This window comes from Sebastes umbrosus, chromosome 9 (assembly GCF_015220745.1).
Source record: "Sebastes umbrosus isolate fSebUmb1 chromosome 9, fSebUmb1.pri, whole genome shotgun sequence".
Taxonomy (NCBI): domain Eukaryota; kingdom Metazoa; phylum Chordata; class Actinopteri; order Perciformes; family Sebastidae; genus Sebastes; species Sebastes umbrosus.
Window position 1 is genome coordinate 6,881,253 of NC_051277.1, and position 21,073 is coordinate 6,902,325.

The 21,073-nt window shown below is 40.8% G+C and overlaps 1 protein-coding gene across 6 annotated transcripts in view; it reads right to left on the minus strand.

Moving 5' to 3' along the window:
- Nucleotides 1-1,528: 1,528 nt before the first annotated feature.
- The window catches only part of atp8a1 (ATPase phospholipid transporting 8A1), a 123,714-nt gene continuing 104,169 nt past the window's right edge, over nt 1,529-21,073 (minus strand). For 4 of the 6 annotated variants that reach the window (XM_037780973.1, XM_037780972.1, XM_037780975.1 and 1 more), the window contains 7 exons: nt 20,723-20,784; nt 20,423-20,479; nt 19,419-19,526; nt 8,997-9,085; nt 8,540-8,632; nt 6,820-6,911; nt 1,529-4,000 (listed from right to left, as the gene is read on the minus strand). In XM_037780973.1, the coding sequence (XP_037636901.1) occupies nt 3,903-4,000; nt 6,820-6,911; nt 8,540-8,632; nt 8,997-9,085; nt 19,419-19,526; nt 20,423-20,479; nt 20,723-20,784 (599 nt within the window). In that variant the 3' untranslated portion in view covers nt 1,529-3,902. Of the gene's footprint in view, nt 4,001-5,393; nt 5,724-6,819; nt 6,912-8,539; nt 8,633-8,996; nt 9,086-14,069; nt 14,612-19,418; nt 19,527-20,422; nt 20,480-20,722; nt 20,785-21,073 lie in introns of those variants that run through there. The other 2 variants (XR_005208301.1, XM_037780976.1) reach the window with 2 other exon arrangements.

Consider the following 21,073-nt stretch of genomic DNA (forward strand, 5'->3'; position numbering starts at 1 on the left):
TGTTAAATGATATTTTTTGTGCTCTGAAAGAGAAGCCTCATCATCATCATCATCATCATCACTCAGACAAAAAAGGAAACCGGAGCGGTCGGGCCTGCACAGCGGCTCACTACCTGTCGCTCATTCTTGCGCCAGACTTCACAGCAGGAATGCAGCGCTGAGATCAGTCATTGTCAGTGTTCAATGAGCATGGCATGGTCACAGTGTTAAAAACAACTCGCCCCAGAAATAGAGGTTTGGGTTGCACCAACAGGTAGAGCAAAACCTTGACAAAGACCGTTCTGTTCTCCGGTTATCTGACTGTGAAATAGACTTGGCAATCAGCGTCTCATGAAACCTGCAAACTGCTCAGTCTTAAAGTTTGTGCCGCTATCATCAGACTGTTCCTTCACATAATACAACTTACTTGACAGATTCCAGTGTGAACTTCTTCAGGTCTTTTTTATGATCACAGCTGTCGGTTCGGACATCAGTTCTCACATTCCTCGCTCTGCTTATAAAAAGGAAAATACAAGTTGTGAACAAGTTTTGCAGACGCTTCTTAAATCTTTTTGGACAGGTATAATCTCTCTTGTCTTTGCCAGGCCTCAAACAAGTTTCCAGTTTCTTTTCCAAGTTAGAGTCCTGATTATTACCCCTCACACTGAAGGATTTTACTTTATTCTGTCTCAGATGTCATCGAAATTCAGACATTTTTCTGGGTCCTAAACATCTGAAAATATTACTCTCATAACACAATCTGTGTGGTATTGAGATCAAGAACACATTAAAGTTCTAATCTGTAAGATTTTTATGAAATCAAACAACGTTTTTGATTTTGGTCGGCATTTTTTCATATATAGTTTACTACTTATTTTCAGATGCATACTTGTATTTTGGGTTTCTACTAGAACAAGTTTACATGCTTTTATGTTAAAAAAACACTTAACTTTTTCTCATACCGACTCAACCGAACCAAACTCTTCGGACTCCGCTCCAGCTCCACTCTAACTAGCTTTGTTTGCGGGCGTGCCAAACTAGCTGTTATACAAATGTGTTACTTGGTGACATCACCACGTTACGGAAGAAAAGGCAGGACTTAAATCAAGGCGTTTCAGGCAGTACAGGAGCGGTGTTTCACCCTTTGGCGTGGACTTTGTAACTTTGCACAAATAACTATATAACACATTAAAGGAAAGGGATGAAGCACAAAAGCATAACGGATCCTCTTTAATTATTGATTTATCTGACGATTCTTTTCTCGATCTATTGTTTGGTCTATAAAATGTTACTTTGAATTAATCTGGATGCTCGTCTACATGGACAGATAAGATTCTTTTTGCGATCACAGACAGAAGGTCGACTTAACTCCACACCATCATAACAAATATGGACTCTATTGATATAATTTGTGCCCTTCAGGGCAGTCATGTCCTCCCTGCCTTTTCCTGTTTAGGTTCTCGCTGTACTGTTTGTTCCCACACATCGACACAAGACGACACAGTGATCACAATCCTTGCAAATGCACACAGAAGAATAAGCAACGATGTTCACATTGTTCCTCCATGATTGTAGAGTTTATTTCAGTAGTCCTTCATGGCAGTAAAAGACAACACTTATAAGTTTGCAGTCCCAACATGCAGAACAATCATCGAACAAAATGACGGAAAAAAGAAGAAACAAATATTGAAAAGTAAAAGTTAAAGGTGCGTTTTTTTCTCTTTTGTAAAGTGATCAACACTCGAGGGAGAATCAAAGTAGTACAGTTAAACATTTCGTGTTATCCATTCATGCAGCCCACGACTTTCACAGACGACAACGTGTGTGTTTTTATGTTTTCTGGAAAAAAGAGAAAGCAACAGTCTACATCCACATTCAGCGGTTTGGAAACGTTTTTGACGAAGATGACGACCAATTTAAGTTTTTTTAACACTAAAAAGACCAGCAGAGAAAAATGATCATTAATCCTCACTAAAGAGCTTTCCCGTAAAGCAGAGGTACACTGCGTGAAGAAAAACATCTACCTACACTCAAGAAGAGAAATCATATACTGAAACCAGATAATACCAGATATCCACTACTGGAAAAGGTACATCAAGTGCATTGTGCAACATCTCCTGTCGAAGCGAGCTGAGCATCAGAAACTCTCACAGTCGAGGTCGAGAGTTTGACCACACACATACACACAGTCATACCGCACACTAATAACACTCACACTTCCCCATACGGGCCATGCATCAGCACACAGCAGTACACCATAGCTATACCTGGAGTCGTGCAGACGGACAACTGGAGCAAGCCACACACACACATACACATTCACACACACAGAAACACACCAGGAGACTCCCAGTCTCACATAGAGGACACAGACATGCAATGCATACATAGAAGTTATCCACAGTAGAGGTGACACACACACACATACACACATACACACAGACATACAGCACATGCACATGCAGGCAATAACACACTCACACACACCGTCAGAGATCTCCCATAGGGAGAAGAAAGCAATCACACGGACATTAAGTAGTCAATTATAAATAAATCAAGCTGTAACAATATTAATATCAATAATAATAACAAGACATTTAAGAAAGCTCCTCATTCGATCTATTCTATCCTGCCAGTTTATCAGAGGAAGAAACAAAAAGTTACAGACAGTTCATTACAAAGCCAGTCAATGCAAAATTCATACATCTCCAATATAAAAATACAAATCCACAAAATAACTATAGAGACAAAGTAGTTTTGATATTGTCGTGGAGTTTTCCTGGCTAATATTTCTCTCCCCCTTTAAGCTAATGGCACTTATGTTAGAAGGATAAAAATCTCCATTTTAAGGGACTATCACCGCTCTAAGCTCCAACACCACCATCAGAGAGCCTCCCGCTCCGCCTCCGCAGGAACAAATCTTAGTGTGTACACGTGCCACAAGGCACTCTGTAGTTTTCACATTGTACGAGTGCAATACTGTGGTGGGGAGACAGTGTCTTCAGTAGGTGTGTGTGTGTGGAGCACTGGTCTAAGCTAGCTGGCTAAACTATTCTTGGCTATCTTTTTTCTTCTATGAGGGAAAGGTTCTACATAGGCACCGTTGTGATCGTTGAGACAGGAGTGATGTGTGGAATGCAATTATCTGTCGAGAGCAATGCTTCTGCTGTAGAAACGGTGGAAACAGGACTACGGTGAGCTGCAGGAGGCAACTTCTCTAAAGAAATAAAAAATAAAAACAATAAATAAAAACCAGGCACGATATCTACATACTTTTAAAAATGAAACTAAAAATGTTAAAAGGACGAAGGCATGAGCAAATGTAAGGCTTTACACAATAGATGCTTCCTTAAGTGCAAAAAGAAAATGTAAATATTACAATGTCTGCTCTGAAGTGGTCCGTTTAGTGCTGGAATACACTCAGGAGTGTGGTTACATTTGGTTTAACGTTTTTCCGAATTCACTAGTACTTGGAAGATTGTATATACGACTGCTCTTTGGCAATCTTTCACAAGTTCAGATCCTCTAAAACTAATCATCGTCCAGTGTTTTAACTTTTATAATAATAATAATAACAGTGTTTAGGAGATTTAATTGAATTAAACTGATTTTAGAGGAGACGTTCACTCCAACAAACTGAGCGAGAACAGTGAAGAACTTCAGACCACAGACTGCTAAGAAAGCACAGTGCTCATCATGTCTGCTGGACACACAACTACAGCTGATAGTGAACACTATTTGTTTTGTTCCTTTGTTTTTTTTCTTCTTCCCTTTTTCAAAGACACTCTCCTCAGTCCGTTATAAATCCCCTCAGTGCTGGAGGCACACGCTCGCACCTCGTCTTCCCCCCCCGCTAAGCTTCAAATATCGCCAGTAGAAACGGCTGTTGTGGCTCCGGATTGGCCGACCAGAGGGCCGGCGGCTCACCACTCGTTGGTCCTCTGTTTGGTGGTGTCGTACGCTCTGATGACATCAGACTGAGACACCACTCCGTTCTCGTCTTGAGAGAAGGCGTAGCCATCTGAAAAAGGGGTCGAAGCAGTTAAAACTATGTACATCAGTGATACATGTAATAAAAAGTACTTGTAACTTATAAAACAACACACTTAAAACAACTGAATGAACAATTAACAAAAACATACAACTTAAAGCAATAGTTCAACATTTTGGGAAATCTGTCTATTTGCTCTCTTGCCAAAAAAAAGATCAACACCTGTCTGGTAAATATGAAGGTACAGCCAGCAGACGGTTAGCTTAGCTTAGCACAAAGTTTAGAAACAGCTAACCTGGCTAAACTGCCTTTAGCGCTTCATTCATTCAAGCAACGCGGAAGTGCCAAAAACTGCTGTTCCTCAAATGGCCACTTGAGGCTGGCTCCAAAAGCGAGTCAATCCCCGTAGACCCCCATGTTAAAATGCCCAACTTCACAGCAGAAATAAACATGTTTACAGCCTGGTACAAAAAATGGTTTTGGTCTCTACAGCTAATATCTCCGTTCAGGACAACTATAGGGGAGTGAATTTATATATAACTCACCCGTTTAAATTATATTAAGGCTTAAATTTTGACATAATTGAGGGCGGGGCCAATTTGAGTGACTGCTCTGGCTGCGTCGTCTGGGCCGCCTCAGCTCCACCGATGATCCACCTCTTTGTTTGAGCTAGTCTGTGTCCTCACTGCCAAGACGGCGACGGCCGGAGCCACCCATTTTGAGCTTCACAACGGCTCCCCTGAAACCCGTGGGTGACGTCACGGAGACTACGTCCATATATTTATACTGACTATGCATTTAGAGCTCAGAGTAGAGCCGCTGCTCTTTCGCGTCGAAAGGGGCCATGCTAAACTAGCTAAACATGCTAAACCTGCTGCACCCGCGACACGACCCCGGATAAGCGGAAGATAACGGAGGGATGGACGGTAATGCATTTGAGTAACGGAGCTAATATAAGCATCTATTTCTCTCACCTGGCAATATCTGAAAAGCGCAGAAGGTTGTTTGACACTTAACCCTCTGTTCTAAAGTTATTTCTATAATCATCAAAAACTTGCATGACAAAAAAGATTTTGAACCTGTTTCCAAATTTGCAACCGTTTCTGAGTCTGAGTCGCAGCGAGAGAAACAAGTTAAAATAGTTTTTATCTCGCAGCGTACTGGGGCTTGGCTGTAGTTTCATATTTAGCGCACAGACATGAGTGCGGTATCGATCTTCTTAATCTCTGCAAGAAATCGAATAAGCATATTCCCAAAATGTCAAACTGTTCCTCTAAAATGAATGTGATGAAAATAATACAAATAATACAGTTAAAGGATTTTTAAAAAGTCATCACAGCTCCCCAAAACCAACAGCAGCCCTGTGATCTACCACCTAAACTATCCTACAGGGTTCCTTTCTGACCTTTGACTCCTGACTCACCTTCAGGTGTCAAATGACTCGGTCACTACCTGGAGGCCAGCGGGGGAAGCTCAAAGGACCCCGCTGAGACGGGTGCATTGTAGGGGGAATAACAGCGCAACATTTCATCATTTCATCTTTATCTCGCTCTACTGAGCTCAACTCAGGACACACGAGGCACACGAGGCACACGAGGGGAAGGACAGGAAGTCAACAACCAAAAGAAAAAGAAGAGAGGGAGAGAGGCGTCTATCAGGGAAGCTAGAGGAGGCTGGAGTATTAAAACGGGGTGAGGTTTGAATAATGAAATTTAAAAAAAAAGGTATCACACAACAACGGTCTCATCCCCACCTATGAGACAAACAAAAAACAAACTGATCAGACAAAAGACAGAACAAAACTGAGAAAAACAAACAGAAAACCAAACCCATGCTCTGAGTGTCAGTGGAAAGCTTCCAATGTAACACCTGAGTTTTGCTGCTGATACGAAAGCTTTGATACCTGCTATACACTTAGTAGTAGAGAGTAAGTCTTTCTTACTGTATATGCAGAGACGGATCAACATTTAGACATTTTGCAGCTGTCTGTGTTAATTTATTGACTAAAGCTCAATAATTACTGTAAAATAATAACCTTAAGCCTGTCTGTGAACCAGCTGCTGTAATTTGCCTGTGGCTAAAATTACTTTTATTATAAGGGAGGAAGGAAAATACCTTATTGCCAACCTCCAACTGTAACATTAATCCTGTCTGAATGGGGCCTTAGATATGTTTAGTGTTTGATGTTGTCTTATCCTGAACAACCATACAAGAAAATCACACATATTTAAAAAATATAATACAATGGATAATGAACAAAACTGTGATTTAAATCAGGAAAAATGTAATAAAAGAATAATAAATCAAGATTTTGACAAATTCTTCACTGCCAACTTTCAGTACCTTCTAGGTTTTCTATACTTTTCAGATGATAAAATAAATCGTGAGATTCGATATCAAGCACTTTCCAAACTGTACTTATTCACGTCTCTAACTCACCATTAAAATAACTCATCCAACAGTTCTTATGAGCAGTTTGTGAAGGTTAAGAACGGTCAGGGAACTGTGGAGCTGCTCGCAGACACAGTTACTGACGTGTGTTTCCTGCATCTGGTTAACGCGGAGTATTTATGAAGAGAGGTGGGATGAGCAGAGTGTCGCTGCCTCCCCAGGACGAAGGGTGAGACGAAGGTTTTAGAGATACAGCATGCGTCAGAGGGAGAGTAATGATGCTCGATCCTCTCCCCTGACGAGGGAACAGATTTGGAAGCAGATAAATCTTAACGTGAATGAACTTTTTTTTTTGTTTCGTTGGGGTAAGAGTTGACGGACGCCTCCGTCTTGAGGCACATTTCATAAGAACAGGAAGTAAGAGAGAAAGAAAAAGAGAGAAATATTGTGTAACTTACGGAGCAGGTTCTGCTGCATGGAGTCAGACCGGTACAAACTGACTGTGCTCTTCTTGAAGACGTTCTTCAGGAGCTGGGCCCTCTCCGTCAAACTACACACACACACACACAGAGAGAAACAGGCAGGGTGTTAGCAGCATGCTGAGCACCGCAGGTAGATTTAATGAGCCATACATCAAGCCTGTGTCCAAGCATCTCCAGAGTGGATGGACCTGCCAACTGCTCTACCTGCTGGTACAAACACCATGTAAGGGAGACAAAACTCTGCAGACGCAGGGCGAAGAACAAAGAGTGTGTGGGTGAAAATATTTGAAACAGCATGTTGGCCAGAAGACATTCATGTAACGCCAATAAATGTGTGTACACGAGTCCTCTATGCATGTCTTTATGTACATTTATGGGTCCTCCTGCGTGCATATATGCAAAACCCTCCATGCATCTGTGTGTTTGTTTCTGTAAGGAAGTGTGTGTTCGGTGTGTGTGTGCCTGCAGCCTGCTGGGTCCGGGACAGTGGCCAGGCTCTGGGATCATTTTCAGCCAGCAGGAGATCTCACACTGATGTGCTCCATGTTGCTTCCTGCTGCAGGCCTCAGGCCCCAGAGAGCACAGCACTAATACGCTGCTATAATATACGGCTTTAATATAGGAGCTCTAAAAATGAGACATTCACTATTTGGGAGGGGGAAAAAAAAAAAGTGGGAGATCTACTCTTTTGACATGATTACTGACATTACAGTCAAACTCCAGCAATTTAGCAGCAATTTGAAGATTTCTCTCTTCCACATAGGAATACTGTTGGCAGCGGAGCAGCGAGTATTTGTGAAATTTTGAGGGATTTGGGAGGTCATGGAGGATTCTTCCTCCCAGTTCAGCTTGAGAATTCATCAGATATGCTTTTTATTTATATATTTATATACTTTTGTGTACCAAAAGAATGATGGCCAAGGCATCAACTCTGTATCCCTGATAGTGTTGGGACATATGATGATATATACAGTGTTTATTATGCCATTTATAACTCAGTAGCTCTGGTATCAGGCGGTTGTGGGGATTGCTGCAAATTGATGAGGAGGACTGTTTATAGCAGTATTGTCCATGTTTGTTTCAGGCATTTCTATATTATTAACTGTCTAATTGTATAAATCTAAACTTTCAGGAAAGTCATAATTTCACAGTCATGACGCAGAAACTCATAATTACAATTACTCTGATATGATATGAATGTCTGTGGAGGAGAATATTATTATTATAGTTTCTGTGATCCCTACTTTGTGTGTCTCATGCCTCCAAGATTACAGGCACAAACAAAAATAAATCGCTGCTTGGGAATTAATTCTCGTAAATTGTTAGACAAAGTCGTATTAACGAAGCTACTTGCTGTCATGCGAGGGTGGACACGTCCACAGTGACGAGCCAAATGAGGACGAGGTGATGTCTTCAGCGTAAGCTTTGATTAACGCTGCTCTTTGAATGTATTCATCGCTCACGGTACATCATAGCAAACAGGAAACAAAAATACCAAACTGATAATTTATTAGAAAAATATGATTTGAATGAAACTGTTACTACATTAGTCTTATTATTTCACCTTATAGGTTCCATATAAGGAAAATCATTTTTTGGTCCACTTAGAGACAGAACATTACATCAATAAATGTAAAATGTAAATCTAAAATCTTGGAACAAAGATAAGAGCGGGTGAAGTGATGTGTAATTGTACCTCTTTCCATGCACCACTGCTCCAGGGTCTTTGGATAAAGCCTCGAGCTCCTGCACCTCATCCACCAGGGTTTTGAAACACACCTTCTTCACCCTGTAACCATATTTAAAAACAAAATCATAATGTGACAGACGCTTTAACATGATAGATCGTTCATAGACTGACATTAATATACCCCGTTGACCAATTCAAACTGCTTTAAATACATCAGGAAATAAAACTTCTAGCTTTGCAAATTGCTCCTGACACATTGAATCTGCTGTGGGCTGATGTCAACCAGACACCAACATTTCCCACGGAGTATTCACAGAATGGAAAAGCTCCTTGGAAGTCCGAAACTAAAATTTTGGGGGAAAGGAATTTCTTCGGGAGATAGGAGAGATTCTGGAGGAATTTCCTGTGTGTACGGATGTGTATTGGAGTGATGATGAGCGAGGAGAGCGCAGAGAAGACTCACACTTTGTAGGCCACGTCAAAGACCAGCGAGGTGATTGGGATGAAGACCAGGCCCGTCCAGAAGACCCCCGAAGAGAACATCATCGCCGCCTGTCACACATATAGACACTTACTCTCAGGTCACTGTAGACAATACAGAGTTCAACACCCGATCACATGAAAAGAGGAGCTCTTTAAAAGAAGAAACACCTGATAAAGAACAGCCATTATCATCCTCTGTAGTGCCACATAATTAAAAACATACATGACAAAGGCAGCTCAAAACAAACAGTTATATTGTGGAAATAAAGAGGAGATGGGACCAAATAACTTGCTCAAAATGGGGTAATCCTCCATGACTAAATGACACCATGTTTTTGTAAGGATGTTCTCCAGCTCTCAGCCCTTCGGGGCGGAGGAAGTACCTGTGAGGTATTTAGACAGCGGTATCTCTTTCACATGAAAACAGTTTAACTGTTTGCTGTGTTGAGAGCTGCTGTCGATATCGTCACAGGAGACACAGGGCCGTGATCGGAGGTGCTTTTAATGATTCATTCGATACAACAGCCACCCAGAGTAAGAAGGTGTCGATGGAGCGTAAGAGCTGTAATTATTTAGGTTTAATACTCTATAATACACTATCCAACATCCATTAGCCAGTTAGCCAAGTTGTTGTCAGTGGCTTTAGATGGATTGCAGAGATCTAAAAAAAACACTCACTGGTGAAGTTCATGGCTTTTAATTAATGCACTCTTAACGATTAATTGATTAATTGCCAACTATTAAATTAATCACCAACTATTTTGATAATCTATTAATTGGTTTGAGTAATTTTTAAGTAAAAAAAAGTCAAAATTCTCTGATTCCAGTTTCTTAAATGTGAATATGTTTTGGTTTCTTTACTCCTCTATGACAGTAAACTGAATATCTTTCAGTTGTGGACAAAACAAGACATTTGAGGACGTCATCTTGGGCTTTGGGAAACACTGATCGACATTCATTTCACCATTTTCTAACATTTTATAGACCATACAACTATATTAAATAAAATAAGATAATCAACAGATTAATCGACAATGAAAATAATCATTAGTTGCTGCTCTTAGTTTAGTGTTTTGTTTGTGATTGCAATGAATAACAATTCTGAATACTGTAGCTTTTCCAAAAAATGAAAATGTAAAACATCTAGAACCAAATGCCATAACTTAACCCTTTAACCAACGGTTGTTAAATTAACCCTGTGGGTCTTTGTTGATTTAAGATTAATCCATTAGTCAAGCAACAGAAAAATAATCTGCAACTATTTTGAAAGCTGAGTAATTATGTAGGTCATTTTTAAGTAAAAATGTGAAATATTCTCTGGTTTCAGTGAGGATTTGCTGCTTTTCTCTGTCCAGCAAGAAAATAAACTGAATATCTTTAAGTGTTGAGTGGAAAATAACAAGCAATTTAATGACACCAGCATCGGCTTTAGGATATTATGATCATTTTACGCTAGCAGCATGACTCTAGAGAGATTGGTAATATCGGTCCATCACTTTGGATTCAGATGAAAGTACAGACATTAATGTACCCCCAGAATTAATTGTAATAACAATGTGTCCAGTACTTTGGTTTATCACCAGATACCTGCAAAACTAATGACATTCTCATCAGCCTCCGCTGTACTTTGTGTTTAGTGGTTAACATCAGCATGATTAGCATAGTTAGCATTGTCATTGCAAGCATGATAATGTTAGCATGTAGGTCCATTATGCCCCAGTAAAGCCTCACAGAGCCACTAGCATGGCTGTAGACTCTCAGTCTTGTTCACTGTTTTCTGACATTTATAGATCAAACGATCAATCAAGAGATTCATTTACAGATTAATCAATAATGAAAAGAATTGTTAGTTGCAGCCCTAAACTTTCAAATAAAATATGGAACTAAAGACGTTGCCAACTTTACTACTCTGTAATCATTATGTCAGGTGGGAGGTTGACTGTTAAAGATGCACCTCAGCCCAAAAATGCTATAATATTAAGATTTTCTTGATAATTTTCTTTATCGGCAATATATCATTTTTATTGTCAGCAAAGTTGAATAAAAGTTCACAGACAGAGATGATTTTCTTTGCTGTCACGCAACATCCCCTGTATTATAAACAATGAGCTGATATTTCATTTTTAACGCACATTGAGCTCATGAGCAAAATAAATCTACACATGAGACAGCTGTGATCTTCACTGAGATTCATTTATCTTCGCTGGAAGAAAAACACATTTGGAGGTGATCCAAAACAAGTCGGGCATTTAAAGAAGCCGCTTCTCCTCCTCGTCCTCCGTCATTTGTAGGAAAAATATGCTTCATTAGTAGCAGACAGCCGCCTGTGATGATTTAAATTAAAAATCACAAAGCGGTGGCCGTGTCAGGAGGTTGTTTTGGGTGCAGAGACGGCGGATCGTCTTGTGGGGGGTGAAACGCTGTTTGCTTTGGCCCGCTGCACTGAAACTATCTGTCATTACACGTCCAAGTGAAAAACTCGCAAACTCGCGCTCCTTGCATTGTAATGTGCCACTTGTTTAAACTGCTGGGGCCCCTTGACAGTGTCCTTCCTGTAATGTGACACAGGCAGGGCCCTTAGGATGCACACACGCGCGCGCACGCGCGCGCGCGCGCACACACACACACACACACACACACACACACACACACACACACACACACACACACACACACACACACACACACACACACACAGATCAGTGTCAAAACTATCAAAGCGCTCAGGTTTGCTCAAATTAGCTAATCTGTTCGCTATTACCTGCAAATTGACTTTGATGTCTGACCAAACACTGGGGGAAGAGGAAATCCCAAATGACAGGAAATCAAAAATGTCTTTTTCCAACAGTTTGAGATGGGTCTCGGATGAATAGAGCTTTTCTGTGTCGCCCGGGAGGCTGAAAGCGTACGAAATGAGGGAAAATTGCATCGAAGCACGGGATATTTTCATGTCAATTTTTTTAAATCAAGCAGCCCTGGTGGAAACATTTACTGTTTTTTCATGCCAGTCAGTTTAATTATTTTCGTTTTCATCCAGTGTATCATGCATTTTAATGGGAGCGTTTAAGCTGTCTTGAGAGTCTTTTGAAAATAAACCAGGGATGTATACTCAGCATATTAAATCAAAGTCAAAAGAGCTAAAAAAATAAACCATCTTTCACAAGATCAATCTATAAACTATATTTATATCGCTGTACATACCTCAGGGCCACAAGTGATGTATGTATAGGACTTCAAATCTCCGGTTTATCATAAAATTAAAAAATGCAGTACAATTACTCATTATAAATTACAGAAACCATGAGACAGTAATGAAAACTAGACTTAAATAAACTGCTTTAATTCACTGTAAGTTCTTCAATTTGACGTCAACGCTTCTAAATCCAAATAAATCGGACCAATTGCAATCAACAAATGTTTGTCTTCAAGCATCTGGACAGGCTCCGTGACTGAGAGCGGGGCCAGCAGTGTTGGTGGATGCGAGCGATGCCTCATACCAGGGGGCCCCTGGGAGCTGGACAGGGTGAGAGAGGTCCGAGGAGAGCGGCTGTATTTTTAGGACAAACTAATAAACTTGTCTGGCTGGACAGACAGTAGTGTCCGCTGGCGTGGAGGGGTGTGTTTTCACAGGCCAGTGACCCCCTCATGGCCACACACAAACACACACAGACAGACCAGACACACGACTAGACAGGCTAGTAGAGCCCAGACTAGCATTCATATGTGCACACGCAAAATACCAGCTACCTTATGTACTGCTGCAAGATGAAGGTTTCTTAGTATTTCTACTCCTTTCCAAATGGTGGGCAGTATTTGAGGATGATGTGGTGGTGAAGAGGTTAGAGAGGTGGGTGTCCTGGTACCCTAAGCATTTTGGCTGTCGCCATCTTGTTTTTTTGCAACCAGAAGTGACACGAGAGGGTGGAGCTAAGTGCAACCTAACGCTGAATAAGACATTTTTAGGCGACCAAAAGGTTACAATTAACTTTTATGAACTGAAAACACACTGTGAAAGGGTTAAAGTTGTAAGATGAAAACGCGGACAACTCCTAGACCCGACAACGCCGTGGAATTAACCTGTCAATCACAAGGTAGCCACGCCCTAAAGCATCCCCTGCTTTATGGTCTATTTGACTCTAAATGGGACCATAATTTACTCAATGATCATCATGCTGTATTGAAGAAGACTTGAAACTAGCGATTGAGACCATAAACTCATGTTTACAATGTTTACTGAGGTAATAAATCAAATGAGAAGTAGGATCATTTTCTCATAGACTTCTATACAATCAGACTTCTTTTTGCAACCAGAGGAATCGCCCCCTGCTGGCTGTTTAAGGCACTTCAGCATTGGCTTCACTTTTCAGACCCGGAGATTGCCCACTGTATACAACTCTCTCTCCCCATCTATTCGGTCTATTTCTACACTTTCAACCACCAAATAAAGTTAAATATATATATATAAAACAAAGAGAGGTGGATTTCTGACTAAAAGGTTAACCCTTCAATTCCTGGATAAATCCAGTTTGAGAAATGCTGTTGACCAAACTACTTAACCCCCAACCGCTCTAGTGAAGCTGCTCAGTGTCCAACACACCAGACTATGGTTGTACTTCGCTGTTTCTAGGTACAGCACCTGTGTGAGTATGAAACAGGGCTTTCTTGGGGGGAAACATCTGCTCTTTTCAAATAAATGTTTAAAACAGAACAGCAAAGAAACAACTTTGTTGAAATATCCTTAAACTTTGGAAAATGTATGGAAGGACATCAAGAAAACCAGACCAAGTGTTTTATGCTTCCTTGTCCAGGAAGACTTGAGCAGGGAATCTGACACCTGGCTGACCATGTTTAAGAAAGCCTGAATTCTCAGCAGTTTGAATTATGTTAATGTCTACCATTGTAACGGTAAATGTAAATCAACTATTTCACTATTCACCCCACAGGTCTACAGTATGCTCTGTGTCCAGCAAACAAGATTTAAGAAAACTCTAGCAGCTGTACGACGTCCCAGATCTGCTAATATTCAGACACAAGCTTCCTGAATGCACAGAGCTTCTTTGTACAACACTTTTTATTTGGTATACTGAGAGGAGAAAGGTTAGACTGGTTGAATCCTGTCTCAGACTTTACTTTGGTCCATGTTGATTATCCAATTGGCTGAATTCAGCTGGATTAACCAAACAGCACTGTACATGCCGGCTTCAAGGAGAGGAGGGAAATTGAAGATGAAATTAAACATTTGGCCAAATGGGGCTCCAATCCTCAACAGACTTTCTTGTGAATACAAAGTTTAAACTTCTCATGGAGAAATTGGTAGCAAACACAGACCAGTATAGAAGAACCAGACAGAAAAGAGCATGCTCAGTCAAAGAAAGAGCATGAAAAGAAAAAAAATGACCAAGAAAGCAAATAAAAGGCAGCCTTGCTTGACAAGGCAAATCTATAAATTCCCCTCATGTCATCAGCAGAGACAAATCAGCCAATAACCACCCCTAAAGAGGTCAATGTGTAAAGCAAACAATGACTCTCTCAGCTGGGTCCTTCATCCACTCCATGCTCTCTGTGTGTCGCCCAACAAAGACAGCAAGACGTTGACTAGGAAAACAGAGAAAAGAAATTCCTACATAAACACTTGTAACTCAGCAGTCTCACAGCCACGACTACACACACGTGATTTACAGTGTTGATTCAAACGGTTCTTCTCACTGATACTGTACCCCACGGTCAGTTATTACACCAACCATGTGTTGTGGTGTTTATCAATCATTAGCCGAAGGGAGGACGAGCAGATCTGGGTACAAGAGTTTAACAAAACCTCCCGTACGCTCATGAGTCTTAAAGGAGGATCGACAGGATTACACAAGAACCACTGAGGGACTAAGTCAACAGTAGAGATGTGCAAGGGTCAGTAATCACATCACTGGGTCTTTCAAAAGTTAAATATCAGGAACTTTTTTGTGCCCTAGAAGAAGAATAGTACTGCAAGCAAAAGGTGCAAAAATTTCATAATTCACTATCCCAGTTTTTAGAAATTTTATTTGAAAGACTACGAGGAGAGAATCTATCACTAGCAGTGTTTTTCCGGTGTTGGGGAATTTTGTTTTCAAATCAATCTGCCCTTTCAGGTACGCTGCAAACAACAATAATCAAACTAGACTGAAAACTAAAGATGTCTTAATCTTAACTTTGATGGATAACTTGTCTTAAGCAAGTTTCAAGTTTCTCTTTAAGTTGGTTTCCAAAACAGTACCTGCCTGCCTGGAGGGTTATAAAAACACACACACACACACAAAAACATGGACATGGACTAAAACACTTGTGCAATACGAAAGTAGTAAATGATGCATGACGCTTTTTAAATTTGTGGCTTCATGACAAATTACAGAACCTGAGGACCTAATCATTTTGCAACTTACCCCCTTTACTTATCCATGTTTCATGTAGCAAATTATTCAGATAAATGAAATCTATGTTTCACTCAAATTTACTGACATAAATCGACCAAACTGAAAATATCAAACTGAAGCTCCGAAATGTTATCAACGCTCTCATAAGTAATTGTCACTTCTTTCATTCTCGACTCAAAATAATACCAGAAGGACATACCACAAGGAGGGCGCAGACCTCTGCCAAGGCCCTGGCCCCTCTCGCAATGTTGACGAACGTGAAAAAAGGAATTTGTGTAAAGAAAAGAGACCTTCAACAAAGTGGCTGATGGATGAGTTAAGAAACAGGAGATCTATTTTGAAAGGAGGCTCACGGTGATGGCAAGTTTGTATATTTGTATGTATTATATATATATATTTATGCCTCCATCAAACAGTCAAGTTACAGTTTGCATTCATGTCTGTCCAAATGCCATCACTTCATCATTTCATCCTGTTAGACATTTGTGTGAAATTGTCATAATTAGCATATTAATTATTGAGTTATGGCTAAAAATGTGTTTTGTGAGGTCACAGTGACTTTTGACCTCTGACTACCAAAATCTAATCAGTTCATCCTTGAGTCCAAGTGAATGTTTGTGCCAAATTTGAAGAAATTCAAAGGCGTTCCCTGAGATATCGCCTTCACGAGAATGGGACGGACGGACAACCCGAAAACATAATATAACTGTCACCAGTCCGGAGGCATACAAACACACTAAACTTGTATAACTCAACTGTAGCTAAAGAAAATAAATCTGCCCTTTAATATAAACCACTCTGTCAAAATGCCTGTAAACAGAAACTAATAATTTGATCCGTTTCTCTAGAAATTGTCTTCATTCCTCCTCTTAATCTCATCAATATCTCACAGACTGGCAGAGATAGCCCAGAGTGTATTCCTGGCACGCTACACATCAACAAACTTCTTGGTAAAACGATTCCTTTCTGAGAAAGTGTTTCTTATCGCTGAGCAGAAACTGCCGAAAGAATCTGATCTGCACACTCGCCGGGTGTAAAATCCACGTGCTGATGACAAGTATACTCGAGTCTGAGCGAGAGCTGCAGCTCGAAGCAGAAATTGGAAAATAGCAAAAAGGTGTGTGTGAGAAGCGAGGCGAGAGAAGGGATAAAGTGAGCAGGAGACAGCTGTGTTGATAGCAGAGGCAAGTCAGCAGACAGCAGGTCAGTGTGACAGAGCCTATACGAGAGACATCTCCTGAGGTGAAGCTAAGCCGCTTAGTGTGGCAGATTACACAGCCTGAACAGAATAATCTCACATTTTCTTTTGATATCTGTGTCAAGACTTTTATGAGGAGCAAACGGGATGAGCCGGTACCTGTGAAAGGCATACTGGCCTGTTTCAGTGTGTTTTTTGTGGAGACGATCCCGCACCTGTCTTGTCAATCGTCCAAAGAATATTCAGCATGACATTGATGAATGCGTTCACATGAAGCCGAGCGCTGCTTAACGTCTCCTGTTAAAGGCAGTGAGCCGGGTAGTGAGTGAGAGCAGAAACAGGAGGAGAAAGGAGTTCTGGTGTCTGTTATGTTGTTGGCCCTCAGGCAGGTTTTTCGACTGGCAGGGTGGAAGGTGGGAGGTGTGGGGGAACAGAAAGAGAACAAAGAGGAAAAAGCTAATGCAAAAAGTAAAAGAGAAGGAGTAAAAGAAAAATAGACGGAAGGACAGAGAGAGAGAGAGCGTGAAGAAATATTTGAAGATTCAAGTACACGTCGAGGAGGCCGTGGTGAAATATGTGAGGCTGCGTCAGGGTTGGGAATAATCCTCAGAGGCTACAAGGTCTCTGATGCCTTCTCGGGTTTCGGAGAGATGCGTTCCCTGTTTGATGATGTGCTGGCATCCCTGAGTTGGGGCAGGGGCGTAGGGTTACCAACTACCCACAGGACACCATTACCGTCTTCAGTCAAGTGCTGCAGGGCGTGGATGAAAGCACAAGGCTTCACGGACAGGGGAGAGAGTGAAGCTAATATACCCATCACTGCTGTGTGTGTGTAGTTAGTTCTGTTATTTACTGTGTCATTCACGTACAAGTGCCCAGTTTGGAAACTTTCTCTTACATCATGAAAATAGTTCACTAAAATATGTTTATGGAAGCATTTGAGGCGAGAAATAAGGCATGCAGTTGCTGAATCTGTCTTCGTTTAGATCGACGACGGTCAGTTAAAACATTTTTCGGGAGTTTCCAGAGGCGGCGAGTCGCCATTCGCTAAGGTTTATAGGATGAGTACTTCTTTCGCTTTTAAGATAACTATGTACACAGTCTCGTACCTTTGCCTTTTTTCCCGTTTTCCAATTTTTTTGTTGCTCCGAATCAAATATTGTATGGTCAGGATTTATTTTGTAGTCGGTTAGCTTGGTTCCATGCTTAAAATAAAACTTATATAAGGAATTTCTGAAACGTTAGTGGAGTATATGAATGAATGGGAATTTCACTTCTGGAACTGGAGCCGTCCAAAAAGTGGTCTGTCACTGTTGAGCTCTATGGTAAATATGAAGCTACAGCCAGCAGCTGGTTATCTTAGCTTAGCGTAGCTTAGCTTAGCGACTTGAAACAGGGGGAAACAACTAGTCTGGCTCTGTCCAAAGGCAACAATATCTGCCTACCAGCACCTCTAAAGCTCATTAATTAACTCTGTCCAAAGGCAGATATTGTTGCCTTTGGACAGAGCCAGAGCTTGTCTTTTAAAAAGCACTCCATCTTCAATCTCACTTAAATCACAACAAAAGAAGCCCTTTTCTGTCTGTTTCTATAGCTAATGCTAATGTACCTGATAATCACTGTGCACAGACATTTTTATTTACTATTTTTACTTTAGTTAAACAGAGACAATATGTTCTTAATTTCGGTTTGTACCAACAAACGTCTTCCCTTTTACATAAGGATCAATTTGCATTGAACATTGTGAATATTACACTGTAACTTGTTAAGAAAAAAAAAAAAAGATTGCACCTCACTAATCCATGCAGAATGTCCCAGTTAAAGATCTTTCTAGCGAGCTTGCCGCTCAGGCATATCCACAAGTCCGTTCCAAATCACCTCACATTCACGTCTGACATTTCGAGTTTCCCATCCAATATGACCACTAATGGCCAGAACTGGTGTAAACTTATGAACTCCCGAAAACGATGGAGTGGCTCCGTAATGAACTTCGTTACAAGTTCACTGAATCCAGAAATGCCAGGAGCATTATCTCAAACAGGACACACACAAACAGAACCCCAGATAGACAGATATTCTCCCACTGCATGCTGTGTGGTGCCAGCCCTTCTCTTTGAATAGCCTCCTGCTGTGTTCTTGTTCTCTAATGAAAAGATGCTCCCCAGAATGCACTGGGAAATGTCACCTGTGGTTAATAGGCTCTCATTGACCACCTGTGGTGACCCAGCGAGACAGTAGTCCCATTCACATGTAAACAACAACTCAAACAAGTAAACAGTGTAAAAAAAAAAATTAGGGGCCTTTTTTATTTGGTTCTTTTTAAATATTTAAATTAATGTTTAAATGTATTTTAAACTCAATTTCTGATCCTGGTGATTGTTGGGTAGATTTGCAGGACATCAGTGTGTATACCAAATACATCCTCGCCTCTCTTTGCTTAGCTTGCAGACTGCTTCATTATTTCAATGTCACCTGTGGATACTCAGAGCCGAGGGAGGGCAATGTAACACAAACATTGGGCTAATTGGCCCAATTAAGTCATTATGCAACACAAGCCAGAGGTCTGACAGTCTACACCCCTCTGGCTCTCCTTACAAAGACCTGTGTCAAGTTTAACTCGGTTATTTCCCACCAGCATGTGTCTGTAGCAGAAAATGAGTTATGAGTCACTGCAGGTCTGTCAGTGATAGACGATTATATCAGCAGTTTCTTTAGCTCCACAGGAAGTTGTCGCTGTGAGAGTGTGTAGATGTGTGTAAGCATGTGTGTGAGTACACGCTAGCATGTGTGTGCTTACCTCTCCTGACATGTCGGGAGCCAGAGGGATGAGGGGCCACAGGGACGAGTAGATAATGAAAAACACCACCCACAGGCCGATGCTTCCCCAGATGGCGATGTGACTGAACTGTTGGTGGACAATCAGAGGACAGCAAGGAAACAGAAATTGTTTAAGCTCTTAGTTTACTGCAGATTTGAGCTATAGGGCATTTGGGCCATACTTTTCATACATTATACTGTCTTTGTTCGTTGCCATTTTTTATGATTTTGACATAAAGGTTCACACTGAGTGGCTTCTGGCAACTTGAAGGAGTTACCATATGGTACGTGTCATTCACTGGGTTTACAGTTACAAGCTCAGTGGGAAACAAACCATAAAGAGACCTGGAGATAAGAAGAAGATGTAAAATATGTCACAAGTAACGGTGGTCATATAAAATGCAGGAGGTAAGAGCTTTGTTGCTATAGCAACAATCTGTTAGAAGGTCAACTATTTCAACTGTTTCTCCATTACTTTTAGCTTATCATTTCGACTGTTTCTCCATTACTTTTAGCTTATCATTTCAACTGTTTCTCCATTACTTTTCGCTTATCATTTCAACTGTTTCTCCATTACTTTTAGCTAACTTTTAGCTAACTATTTCAACTGTTTATCCATTCCTATTAGCTAACTTTTAGCTAACTATTTCAAATAATTATCTTTTTGGGATTCTTGTACTATATTCTTGAATTGTTTCTGAACGTCTTTAAAGGTTCTAAAAAACGTTGGATTTATGCTGTTTACCTTTTATTTTATTTTATCCCATACTTTTTCTCTTCTGTGAAGTGTCATATTTCACCCATAATGCATTGCACGACAGGCTATCTAAGTCAGTCTTACATTAGTCACTCATGGGGAAGCTTTATGCAACAGGTAAATTTAAAAGTTATATTTAAGACAAAGACTAGGTCTACTTTTATGCAACTAGCAACTGACAAGAGATAGCAGAACCTTAACGAGAGAGGATAGAGCCATCAACCTACCATGGTCCAGGACGAGGTCTCAAGGCCGGCTTTAAGACAAACTGTGATGACCACAAACTGGGGAGACACAAATCACAATGACATTAACACCAAGTCCCTCTTCAATAGTAAAATTGGTCACAGGAAGTGCATCACACATATTTTTTTGTTTTACACACAGTATCAGGAGACAAAATGAAAAGCAGAAGAAAAGGAAGTCCAACTGGTGTTTATTCACAGAAATTGGATAACACTTGGCTCAGGCACCTGAACCGTTTAACACAGCAGAAATACTGCTGTCAAGAAGATTGGTGCACTTACTGTGTAAACCATGTTGCCTAAGAGGAGATAGTCTGGAGTTCTTCCGTTGCCAAAAACAGTATCTGTGAAGGGAATCAACAACAGGAGCTTTTAGGGCCAAAGCTGTCTCTTTTCAGCTCTTTGGTTTCATACAGATTTCCATTAGGTGATCCAAAGAGTAAACAACCAGACAGCACGGAGGATATTACTTTTAGTACATCTCAGTGTGAACTTTGCTGTAAAACGCTCTGCTAGAGACTCGGATAGAAAAGTGGACATGGGAAACGTGAAGTGAAAACCACAGTCAAGTGCTGCTTCCATTACTGCCCTTTGAGAGAGGCTGGAATGTTAATTCTGTCTATCGCAACTATT